The 12,999-nt window shown below is 38.1% G+C and overlaps 1 protein-coding gene across 1 annotated transcript; it reads left to right on the plus strand.

Annotated features, from left to right (window-relative positions):
- Window positions 1–5,237: 5,237 nt before the first annotated feature.
- On the plus strand, window positions 5,238–12,693 carry LOC141327941 (E3 ubiquitin-protein ligase TRIM35-like). The gene is made up of 6 exons (XM_073835378.1): window positions 5,238–5,942; window positions 9,445–9,540; window positions 9,710–9,940; window positions 10,018–10,040; window positions 10,122–10,240; window positions 11,730–12,693. The coding sequence occupies exons 1-6, from the start codon at window positions 5,547–5,549 to the stop codon at window positions 12,230–12,232; spliced, it is 1,368 nt and encodes a 455-aa protein (XP_073691479.1). The 5' UTR covers window positions 5,238–5,546; the 3' UTR covers window positions 12,233–12,693.
- The last annotated feature ends 306 nt before the right edge of the window (window positions 12,694–12,999 follow it).

Raw genomic sequence — 12,999 nt, forward strand, 5'->3', positions numbered from 1 at the left:
TGGAGCCATGGCAGAGCAGGTATCCGTGAGAGAACAGAGACACAGATACCCACTTGAATGAGGCAGAACAGGCAGTGACTTCCTGAACGGCCTCCATGGCAAGGCGTGACAAGGCAGACAGTGAGTTCATGAATGGGTGCCACCACCTTGGTAGGTTCTGCAGTGAATGCAGCCACCTCAGGAGGCACTGGAGCAGGTTCAGGGACTTGAGCAGACTCCTAGATGGGAGAGGCCTCTGGGGCAAACTCAATCTACAGTGATCTATAGTGTACAGCATAGATGAGTACACAGCCCTCTAAAACTTAACACATTCAGCAATTACTCTTTACTTAGAAGACATGTTAAGGTTCAGCAAGGTACAATATTATCGATTCATGACCATTACCAAAGGAGAAAGCCAAAATTATTCAGCAAAATAAGATTTTCATATCAAAGTGATAAAATGTTGTGTTGCGAAAATGAGAACACCCTCCTAAAAGTTGCAAAATGAAACAAAAAAATGTGTAGGTTAAAGGCTATTTTTTATGAACAGGTAAGTTTATTGAACCAATAACATTTTTCCTGACAGCTGTTTTATAGCCCACAGAATCATATCCAGTGTACTTACTTAACAGAAAATATTGGCATGTATTTTGTTGTTTTTAGAAGAAGAAGACTTTTTGAGCGTATCTTTCATATGCTTCTCTCCGTATACAGTCACGGCTAATATGTCCTATACATGAACAACCAAAACAATTCAAATTCTTCTTCAAGAAACTAATCTTCCCCGCAAGCTTGTTACAAGAATCCAAGTTATGTTCTCCACAGAAGAGACAGATCTTGTTCAAAGATGTCTTACTACCAGTGACGGACTTGGACTAAAAAACAGCCCTGGACTTTGACTCAGCTCAGCCCACAACAACAGATGTGTGTGAAAGCTAATCAGCAGCAGACACAGGTCTCAAAATACTTAAATCTTAACCCTTATGTTTCATCTTCCAAATTATAGCATTATCTCTGATGTTGACTAAAAGATGTGTTAAAAGCATAGTGTGGAATACTCACAGAAATAAACAGCCCTCTTTTAATGTCTCTCTGCTGAAAAACTATTCAGATGAGGTGACTACCTAAAACATACAAAAACAAATGGTAGAAATGGCATGCAATCTTAAACTAAATGTATTACTTACTAATCTCTTAATTAATTTGTGCAAAATATACGGCTCTGCAAAAACTGTTCATCTAACAAAGTCAAAAAATCTTGTTTCCAGCTAAAAAGTATTTTTGATCTTGTTTTGAGACTAAGCAAGAGCAGAAGAGGTTATATTATTAATCTTATTTTGAGTATATTTGTCTTATTTTGAGAATTCTTAGCAAATTCTTATTTCATTTGCAGATTATTTCACTTAATTTAAGAAGCTTTCGACTAACCTAACCCTTAAAATTCTTGATTTTAGTCTAAAACTTCTTAAATTAAGTGAAACAATCTACCAATGAAATGAGACAAATCACACTTGGTAAGAATTCTAAAAATAAGGCATATATACTCAATATAAGATTAAACACCTTATACTCTTGCTTATATAAATAACAAGGTTAAAAATACTTTTTTAGCAGGAAACAATTTTTTGACTTGATTAGATGGAGTTTTGCAGTGTGCACAAAAACGGTTTAATTACTTATTAAATATTTCTTCTGCCTTCATGTTAATGCAGTGGCATATTTATATCGTGTTTTATTGCTAATCAACTGTAAAAACTGCAATAGTTTTATTTCATTGGGGTATACATAAAAATGTAGCAACCTGAAATTACATTTGCTAAAGTCAGATAACCTAGAAAATAACCCTAATTATCCTCCTTTCGTGCTTACTTGCACTTACTTGCAATGCACTTGTCTGGGGAACTTCCCCCTGTTCCTGCACCTGTCCCTCATCTCTATGTCCCTGTGCTGCTGCGGCCGCAGCCTCCTCCTTCACACCCTTTTCTTTCCTTTTTTTCCCCTATTACCAACACCTGCAGTATCCATGTTCTTTCTCCCACCTGCACTTGTAAACGGTTGAGTGACAAGCATTGACGAGTGAGCTTGCGCATCTATGGGCTTGTAGGTGCATTGTTGCCACCTATCGGTCTTGACATGGAACAACAGTATATTATGAGCAAGAAAAAAAAAACTGTGACGGCTGCACAGAGGCCGACGGCCGTCCTGTTGCAGCGGCCGTTCTGGTATTCTCCCGAACGTCCAGACGGCCAGTCCGCCCCTGCTTACTACATTCCTTTTCTCTGGGCGTAGCAGTGATTGTAGTAGCAAAACATCTTGAATTTTTCCAAATACTGGATCCATGACTATCTTCACCTGTTTGACTGTAAGGGCTGTTCACCTAGAAATAGCAGCATCAATTGATACCTGGACCATTTCCAGTCTAGTTTCAGACCACATCATAGCAAAGAGAACTGGGTCGGCTTTCTGGGATGGTTCTCAAATGGTTTAGGTCATACTTTGAAGGGAGAGGCTATTATGTGAGTATAGGAGAACATAAGTCTATGACATGCGGAGTCCCACAAGGCTCAATTCTAGCGCCGCTGTTGTTCAGCCTGTATATGCTCCCACTAAGTCAAATAATGAGAATGAACCAAATAGCATATCACAGCTATGCAGATGATACCCAGATTTACCTAGCCTTATCGCCAAATGACTACAGCCCCATTGACTCTCTCTGCCAATGCATTGATGGAATTAACAGTTGGATGTGCCAAAACTTTCTTCAGTTAAACAAGGAGAAAACGGAAGTCATTGCATTTGGAAACAAAGATGAAGTTCATAAGGTAAATGCGTACCTTGACGCTAAGGGGTCAAAAAACAAGAATCTTGGTGTGATTCTGGAGTCAGACCTCAGTTTCAGTAGCCATGTCAAAGCAGTAACTAAATCAGCATACTACCATCTCAAAAACATTGCAAGAATTAGATGTTTTGTTTCCCGTCAAGACTTGGAGAAACTCGTTCATGCCTTTATCACCAGCAGGGTGGACTATTGTAATGGTCTCCTCACTGGCCTTCCCAAGAAGACCATTAGACAGCTGCAGCTCATACAGAACGCTGCTGCCAGGATTCTGACTAGAACCAGAAAATCAAAGCATATCACACCAGTCCTCAGGTCCTTACAATGGCTTCCAGTTACGTTTAGGATCGATTTTGAAGTACTTTTACTCATTTGTAAATCACTCCGCTTTTAAAAATATACAGGTCCTTCTCAAAAAATTAGCATATTGTGATAAAGTTCATTATTTTCTGTAATGTACTGACAAACATTAGACTTTCATATATTTTAGCTTCATTACACACAACTGAAGTAGTTCAAGCCTTTTATTGTTTTAATATTGATGATTTTGGCATACAGCTCATGAAAACCCAAAATCTAAAATAATTAGAAAAGAAAAGTGTTTTTAATACAAAAAAAGTCAACCTTCAAATAATTATGTTCAGTTATGCACTCAATACTTGGTCGGGAATCCTTTTGCAGAAATGACTGCTTCAATGCGGCGTGGCATGGAGGCAATCAGCCTGTGGCACTGCTGAGGTGTTATGGAGGCCCAGGATGCTTCGATAGCGGCCTTAAGCTCATCCAGAGTGTTGGGTCTTGTGTCTCTCAACTTTCTCTTCACAATATCCCACAGATTCTCTATGGGGTTCAGGTCAGGAGAGTTGAGCACAGTAATACCATGGTCAGTAAACCATTTACCAGTGGTTTTGGCACTGTGAGCAGGTGCCAGGTCCTGCTGAAAAATGAAATCTTCATCTCCATAAAGCTTTTCAGCAGATGGAAGCATGAAGTGCTCCAAAATCTCCTGATAGCTAGCTGCATTGACCCTGCCCTTGATAAAACACAGTGGACCAACACCAGCAGCTGACATGGCACCCCAGACCATCACTGACTGTGGGTACTTGACACTGGACTTCAGGCATTTTGACATTTCCCTCTCCCCAGTCTTCCTCCAGACTCTGGCACCTTGATTTCTGAATGACATGCAAAATTAGTTTTCATCTGAAAAAAGTACATTGGACCACTGAGCAACAGTCCAGTGCTGCTTCTCTGTAGCCCAGGTCAGGCGCTTCTGCTGCTGTTTCTGGTTCAAAAGTGGCTTGACCTGGCGCCTGTACACGGTGGCTCTGGATGTTTCTACTCCAGACTCAGTCCACTGCTTCCGCAGGTCCCCCAAGGTCTGGAATCAGTCCTTCTCCACAATCTTCCTCAGGGTCCGGTCACCTCTTCTCATTGTGCAGCGTTTTCTGCCACACTTTTTCCTTCCCACAGACTTCCCACTGAGGTGCCTTGATACAGCACTCTGGGAACAGATTATTCGTTCAGAAATTTATTTCTGTGTCTTACCCTCTTGCTTGAGGGTGTCAATGATGGCCTTCTGGTCTGCAGTCTTACCCATGATTGCGGTTTTGAGTAATGAAACAGGCTGGGAGTTTTTAAAAGCCTCAGGAATCTTTTGCAGGTGTTTAGAGTTAATTAGTTCATTCAGATGATTAGGTTAATAGCTCGTTTAGAGAACCTTTTCATGATATGCTAATTTTTTGAGGTTTTCATGAGCTGTATGCCAAAATCATCAATATTAAAACAATAAAAGGCTTGAACTACTTCAGTTGTGTTGTAATGAATCTGCAATATATGAAAGTCTAATGTTTATCAGTACATTACAGAAAATAATGAACTTTATCACAATATGCTATTTTTTTGAAAAGGACCCTGTATACTGACAAAAAGCACCGTCTTTAGGATGAGACGTTAAACCGAGGTCCTGATTCTCTGTGGCCATTAAAACCCCAGGATATCCTTCAAAATAGAGAAGAGGTGTAACCAGGCATCCTGGGCAAATTCATCCATTGGCCTCTGACCATCATGGCCTCCTAATCGTCCCCATATTCTGATTGGCTTCATCACTCTTTCTCCTCTTCACCAGTAAACTGGCGTGTGGTGGGCGTTCTGGCGCAATATGGCTGCTGTCGTATTATCCAGGTGAATGAGGAGATTCCCCCTTCTATGTAAAGCGCTTTGAGTACCCAGAAAAGCACTATAAAAATGTAAGGAATTATTATTATTATTATTATTATTATTATTATTATTATTATTATATTGAGCTTTGCTAAGCCTGTGAGCCTGCTAAACAAGGTTGGATTTGTTTGGTTTTGTCAGCTCTAAACCTACTCTGCAACTCTGAGATTGTTCATCTTGCTTCATGCTGCAGGTCACAGATGTTCGTGTCTGACTTGTTGAAACACACTCACCTGATCATAAACTCCTCCCTCTTACAGCTCTTACCAGGAAGAGACTGACGTGTTCTTTCTCCTTTCTGTCACACTGACTCTCTTCTCTACTGACAAAACCAATAAATAACCAGCCATCAGTGAAGAACCAGGAGAAACACTTTACAGAAGGACTTTTGTTCAGTTTGTTTCTGAATAGACAGTAGATCTCTGTGATTCTCGTGGATATTTGTTTCTCAGTCTGTCGTTCAGAAAGTGAAAGTAAAGTTTAGATCGCTGGAGCTCAAACAGTCAAAATGGCTTCACTATCTGAAGATGATTTTTCTTGTCCTGTGTGTCAGGAAATCTTCAAGAATCCTGTTGTTTTATCATGTAGTCACAGTGTCTGTAAAGAGTGTCTTCAACAGTTCTGGAGAACCAAGAAAACTCAGGAGTGTCCCGTCTGCAGGAAAAGAGCCTCAAGAGAAAAGCCTCCAACTAATCTTGTGTTAAAAAACTTGTGTGAGTCGTTCCTGAAGGAGAGAAATGAGAGGCGTTCATCAGGATCTGAGGAGATCTGCAGTTTACACAGTGAGAAACTCAAACTCTTCTGTCTGGAGGACAAACAGCCGGTGTGTGTAGTGTGTATGAAATCACAGAAACACATCAATCACACAATCAGACCCATCGATGAAGTTGTCCCACCATTTAAGGTAAGAGAAATGAGTTTTTAACTTCCTGTTGTTTACAGAGTTTGTTTTCCGGAGGCTATTATGTCACAACGTAAGTCCTACTGAAATTCAGTCGTTGGCGGGTGGGGGATTCGCCTAACTTTAGCCATGTATTATTGACGGCCGCTGTTGGGATGCTACAGTGAGCCGTAGGTCGGCTCGTTTAAACACAGCTTTAACTAAAGGTCCGCGAACTGCTCCGGTAGCCGTGTTGAAGCCGCGCCGTTCACGTGTTTGTCACAGAGGGTCCAAACACACACAGATCCTTTGCTGATGTAAACACGAACATTGACTGGGATCATCCGTGGACGCATCGGTGCCTCGCTGTAGACATACAGTGTGTGGTAAGAGATTTATTCATCATACAGTGTAGATGGCTTCACTAGCCTTATGGTTTTGGGCATACAAATAATTAAATACATTAGCACAATAACGATAATATCACGTATCCATGATCAACAATAGCGTTTTATGTGCACCCTTCATGCATTCTAGGTGTATACTTCCTTCTTTGAGACGAATGCAATTGGAGTTGAATTAAATCAATTCTGGCATACAGAACAGCATAGACTGAATGACACGAGCAAGTCTTCCATCAGTCCAAAATAAGTCGATCCATAATAAATAAATAAAAGTCGGTGGTCGGTAAAAGCCTCCTTTAGCAATCCTATGTGTTTTTGTAAAAAAAATGAATAAATCCATATTTAAAATGTAAAATCACTTTAATCTAGTTTGCTGCTTTGGGAAGGGGCGCAGCAGGGCGGAACACGGTTTACACTGTTAGCCAATCACAACGCAGTGGGACTGCTGACCAATCACAACACATTTGGTTTTTCAGAAGGTGGAACCCGGAACTAATTGAGCCGCTTGTGAAAGCCTGGGGAGAAAGCTATTGTAATAATGTGAATTATGTGAAAAATATTGCGTTTTTCGAACCACTAAGCATGAGAGCATGTTCTAGTGCACCCCCAAAACATAATAAAGACTTTGTAAAGGAGCATAATAGGACCTCTTTAAGTGTTGATTTGATTGATCAGAGCTGGTTGTGTTTAGTCCAGCTGAACTCCATTATCAATAAAGTTTCATAGATTTGGGGAATTAATAACTACAGGGGAAAGTAGATTTTCACACAGACGAAATTAGAGTGGGGCAAATACTTTTGCACTGCATTATATGATCATATCACTGTATTATTGTCTTCTCTTTCACTATAATGTAACGGGGACGTCGAATGTAGTATTCTATGTATATGTTACTCTACAGAGATTAAATTCGGCCTAGGTTCGGCACTGCGAGGATTTAAGAGTAAAAGTGTGGACCAATCAATTTCAAGTATGTAACAGCCGGCAATTTTATTTACAATGGTTCACATTCAATATTGTCACCGTTGACTCTTTGTCTGGTTTCCATTCAACACTATGAACCAACAACAAAAATGATCCATATCAAACCCAAAGCTGAATGGGAATACCAAAAGTAAAATAAAATAAAATTAAACAAAATAAAACACAGTCTCAATAATTTGTTCGGGATCCTTTGTATGTAAAGTGCTCAAATGTCCATATGTATAAAACTCAAATGTCCATGTGTAATGCTCCAATGGTCATATGTGTGTAAAGAGCTTCAATGTCTTTGTGTGTAAAGGCCTTTTGTGTTGCTACCCAGGTAGTGTGTATGTGCTTAGCTCTCTTGTGTACATCCGTGATGGACCACGATTAGGGTTGTGCCGATAGACGATAGTATCGTGTATCGACGATAGTCAGAGATATCGCCTGTTGCTGATGCCTTTGACGATAGTTAGACGATTATTATTATTATCCGTCAACAAAGAACTTAACTTTAGCAATGCAGCACAGAGAGTCTGTTCTAGGATGCTTCAGAAACTTGCCGCGGTATAAACACACGCATAGAGAGGCCACAGCGCCTTAACGCACCTCGTGCAGTGAGGATGGGAGATTTTCATCATACAGTACGGTGGTAGATTCACTGATTCTAAAGGGAGTGTTATATTATATTTGCATTGCAGTCATTAGGATAACAGAGGTAGTAAAACCTGGTTCAGGCTGAATTAATTACTGAATACTGAATTAATTAGAATTACGATGCGATCAAGTGGCGCTAAACATACGCACGTGAATTACACGCGCATCACTTCTCCGCATTCAATATTAACTTAACTACAACATCACCCTCATGATAACGGTCAGACATACAGCGGTAACATTATAGCAATATGACGGGTAAAGAAAGATTCATTCATTTACATTCTGGCACGCACATTTACAACTCACTCACGGACGATAGCAGAGAATGAAACCGAAAGTAACTTGAACAACTCCGGCAGATCTACAGTCAGCGCTCTGTACATGCACAATTAATTCATATGTCAAGAGAAAAGTCTACCTTTACAAAATTTAGTACATAGATAATTAATTAAATTAGCACGATATCGTGTATCGGCGATCTCTCAGGCTGACGATAGGGCGATATGAAAATTGAGCATATCGCCCAATACTAACCACGATGATTCTTTGAGTGGCAAATCAGGGTCTGGCTCGCCGTTCAAAATGGTAGATCACTTGACAGAATCAGCATTCAAAAAAACCAATCTGCATAAAACAATGCAGTCACATTAAATATTTTTCAATATAAACAATTTCTACACCGACATTTTCTATTAGCTGCACAAAATGTCCGTCATTACCAGTGTTAATTCAACACGTGACAATATAAGTGCAAATAAACAGCTTAAATGCATAAAAGTATTTAAGTATGCAATATATCTCTCTCTTTAGAATATTTCGTTAGTTGTACAACATTTCTTTTACCAATTGCTGCATTTATAACACTTGTAGAAAATAAAATAATTTAACTAAACAGTTAAACTAGCATTATACACGGATAGATTTGACTCCGTATCAATTTTACCTTATAAACATACAAGAAATACATTCTTAAACATAAAATATAACTCTGATTGGCTTTAGGATCGATATATAAAGAAAAAGGAATATCACAAAGTTAAAGTAATGCATAAGCAAAACTCACCAGAGTTCTTGTAAAAGAAAAAAAAAAGACAGCAACCAAAAGCATTGACGGTTGTTTTCTTCAGGAATAGGATAAATAAACGTCCTTGACGATTAATATTATTCTTTATAAAAGAATATGCACATTGCACCGAAGAAACAAATGAAAATTAAATCGTCTTTGCAGCTACAAGCTGACCTCGTGCGTGCATATTCAGCAGGCTTCTTCATCTCATTTTTAACATACGTTGACTCTCAACAAACCACAGTGTTAACCGCCCTCTAGAGGTTAATCAATAGTACCACACCTAAAATACAGAACCTTCACTTTATGATATATAATCAATGGTACTTACAAATAAAAATACTTTAGGACTATGAATAAAGGAAAACTATAGATGTTTAATTTGAAAGGGTTACATCAATCTGGTGTTTTATGTATTTTTGTTTAATTCTAGGAGGAGCTCAATACAGCACTGAAATCATTACAGAAGAAACTTAAGCGCAATAAAATATTAAAAGGAAAGTTTGATAAAACAGCTGAACACATGAAGGTGAGGAAACAGAACGGAGAGTGATTTGGATTCCAGCTGTAGGATCACTATATACAGTTGTGATCTGATATATTTAATATAATGGATTAGTTGATCTCAGATGTGAATGATGTGATCGTGTCGATGTGTGTCGATGGAGACGATTGAAGTGAATGTGGTTTGATTTCAGTCTCAAGCTGAGCACACAGAGCGTCAGATTAAACAGCAGTTTGAGAAGCTTCATCAGTTTCTCAGAGATGAAGAAGAAGCTACAATCACTGCACTGAGGGAGGAAGAGGAGCAGAAGAAGCAGATGATGAAGGAGAAGCTGGAGGAGATGAACAGACACATCTCAGCTCTTTCACACACAATCAAAGACATGAAGGAGATGATGAAAGCCAGTGATGTCTGCTTTCTAAAGGTCTGATTTCAGATGATTGATTGATTGATTGATGATTGATTGAGTTGTTGATGATCAATGGTGTGTTTGTTCTGCAGGAGTTTCCAGTCTCAATGGAAAGGTGAGTGATCTGCTGGTGTCTCTGGTCTCTCTGCTTCTGATCCAAAGCCACTGCAGTTCTGACTCCTGAATGTTCTTCCAGAGTCCAGATCTCACAGCCGGATCCACAGACGCCTTCTGGAGCTTTGATTGATGTGCCACGTTACTTGGGCAACCTGCCGTTCAGAGTCTGGAAGAAGATGCAGGACATCGTCCAGAACAGTGAGTCTGAAGAGTTCTCCTAAAAAAGAGTTTTCTCTTAAAACCTATTCCCAAAGCTGCTGAGACAAACTTTTACTCAGGAATAGAGAGAAGTCTTTAGTTGAGAGTAAGGGGCGGGGTTGAGCTCAAAAAAAAAAAAAAAACAAAAAAAAAAATTGGGACAATGACCTTTCAAAAGGACAAATTTGGAGATAACTCCCAAAAGAATATAAAAATATGCATGCCTATGTGTGCAAATAAATGCAGTGTGTTTATAAAACTTTTACATTCTGAGGCAGATTATCGGCAATAGCCAATTTAGGATAGTTTGGGATTTGGTCTCAGTGATTTAGGAGTCCTCTTCACTACTGATGTTTCACAGATTTAGGAGCTTAAATGCTTTGTGAAATACTCTTAGAGCAAAAATTTAGGAGTCCTATATAAATTTAGGACTGACACGACCCTTTTAGCTCTAAGATGTTTTGTGAATACGGCCCTGAGCTCTTATACACACACACTGGAAATCATGATGATGAAGATGAGGCCATATTGACAGATTTCAGCATTATGAACCAGATCATCTACTGCACCAAAACCAGCAGCTCACTTTTACAAATAATCAATCCCACAATTCAGTCTGATTCACTCTCATATGTAGTCTAAAGTCACAAAAACATTATTTCCCAGTTGATTATTGCTGTTTATATGCTACTTTGATTAGGTTTTATTTGTATATATTTTTATTTATTTAATTTTGTAACTGTTTTTGTAATTTGAAATAATAATTCTTATCTATTTAAGTTCACTTTTAACATGTGTAATTATAAATAATTTTATTTCAGTTTTAGGTTGTCATTTGAATTCTTCATGTTAATTTATTTTGTTTAGAGTAGTTGCCAAAACAACATTTCTGAACATTTAAATTTAAATACATTTTCATCTAATATTTATAAATAATTGTATGCTTTATTTAAATTACTGAATAATTAAATAAATAACTAAATATTTTTAATTGTAGTTTTTGTTAATCTCAGCAAGCTTATTACTATTATCATTATTATTATTACAGTATTATTTCATTGCATTATTGTAGAATAATATCTACTGTTTATTTATTTTGGACAGAATTCAGTAAATACCTTTGTGATTCATAAAAGAGAAACACTGAGGACAACGATAAAGATATGAACATTATTTACTGCATATCTCTACATGAAAACATGAAATCACTGTGTAAAGATCTGTTTATTAAAATGATCTTCTGACTATAATTGAATCTAAATGAGAGTAAATGAAAGTGTTTTGAGTTTGTGTCTGTCAGTGTTTGTGATTGAACTTTCAGTATTGATAAATCAGACAGAGAATGACTGACAGTGATGAGAGGAAAATGTCTGATGTGTTTGATCAACAGGACGAGTGTCATAATTCATAATCATCTGTGTTGGGTTCAGTCTTGATCATTATATGAACATCAGAATAACAGCAGCATCTGTTGATTGTGTCTCATCAGCTCCTGTCATTCTGGATCCAAACACGGCTCATCCAGATCTCCTTCTGTCTGATGATCTGACCAGTGTGACATTCAGCGGATATCAACCTGTTCCTGATAATCCAGAGAGATTTGACTATTATCGCTGTGTTCTGGGTTCAGAGGGTTTTAACTCAGGAACACACTGCTGGGATGTGGAGGTTAAACAGAGTAAATACTGGATTATTGGAGTAACTACAGCATCAAACCAGAGGAAGGGAGATGGTTTCTTCAACACTGGTGTCTGGTGTGTGTACTATCATGAATACGGATGGTCTCCAGGTTCTGGTTTTGGTGTTAAACAGCGTCTTGATCGTGTGAGAGTGAATCTGGACTATGACAGAGGAACGGTGTCATTCTCTGATCCTGTAACTAACACACATCTACACACATTCACAACCTCCTTCACTCACACACTCTTACCATTCTTCTGGAATAATGATTATGATTCCTCTCTGAGGATCTTATCGATCAATAGTCAGTAATCTGTAGGTCTGGATCTTCCTGCTTTCATCTTTCATCATGTTTCAATATTTAATCCAGATCACATCAGTAAGAGACTGTTGATCTGAACATCAGACCAGAAAACAACTACATTTATTCATCTTTACAAATGAACAATTGTTCAAACACATGATGAAGGGCTCAAATAAATCATCTTCATCATATCTGACCAATGAGAAACAGTCAGATCATATTTTCTCTAGTGTTATTCCACTATTGATTCAACACATTCTCAGTGTTTGTTGTCAATGAAGAATTGTTTATTTCAGTTCTAGAGATCAATGATCATTTGTTTCTTGAAGTAAATGGATGTAAAAGGTTCTCGCTGATCCACAATGTTGAATCAAATATGAATATTTAGTCTAGAAATACCTGATTCAGCTGTTTATGAATCTGATTCTCAGATCAAATGATGACTATGAATCTATGAAAACAAATATTAATAATCGCTTGTAGAAACTAACAGATGTTTTCATTTTATATTAATTTCAATATGAAACTGTGTTTGACTATGAAATACTGGAGAGTTTTAGTCACTAAAACACAACTGAGTGAAAACTGTACTGTACCTGTTTGCTGATGTTTGACCATGTCTATAGGTTTATTAATAAAGTTTCACATTTGGATCCGACTCTTCCTTGCTCCATAACAATAAACAGGAGAAATGGAGATGTGATAAAAGTTATCAGTCTGTCAGCCATCATGTAACATGGTCACCATATTTTAACCACAGTAACCACAAATCAAC

This window comes from Garra rufa, chromosome 1 (assembly GCF_049309525.1).
Source record: "Garra rufa chromosome 1, GarRuf1.0, whole genome shotgun sequence".
NCBI classification, from domain to species: domain Eukaryota; kingdom Metazoa; phylum Chordata; class Actinopteri; order Cypriniformes; family Cyprinidae; genus Garra; species Garra rufa.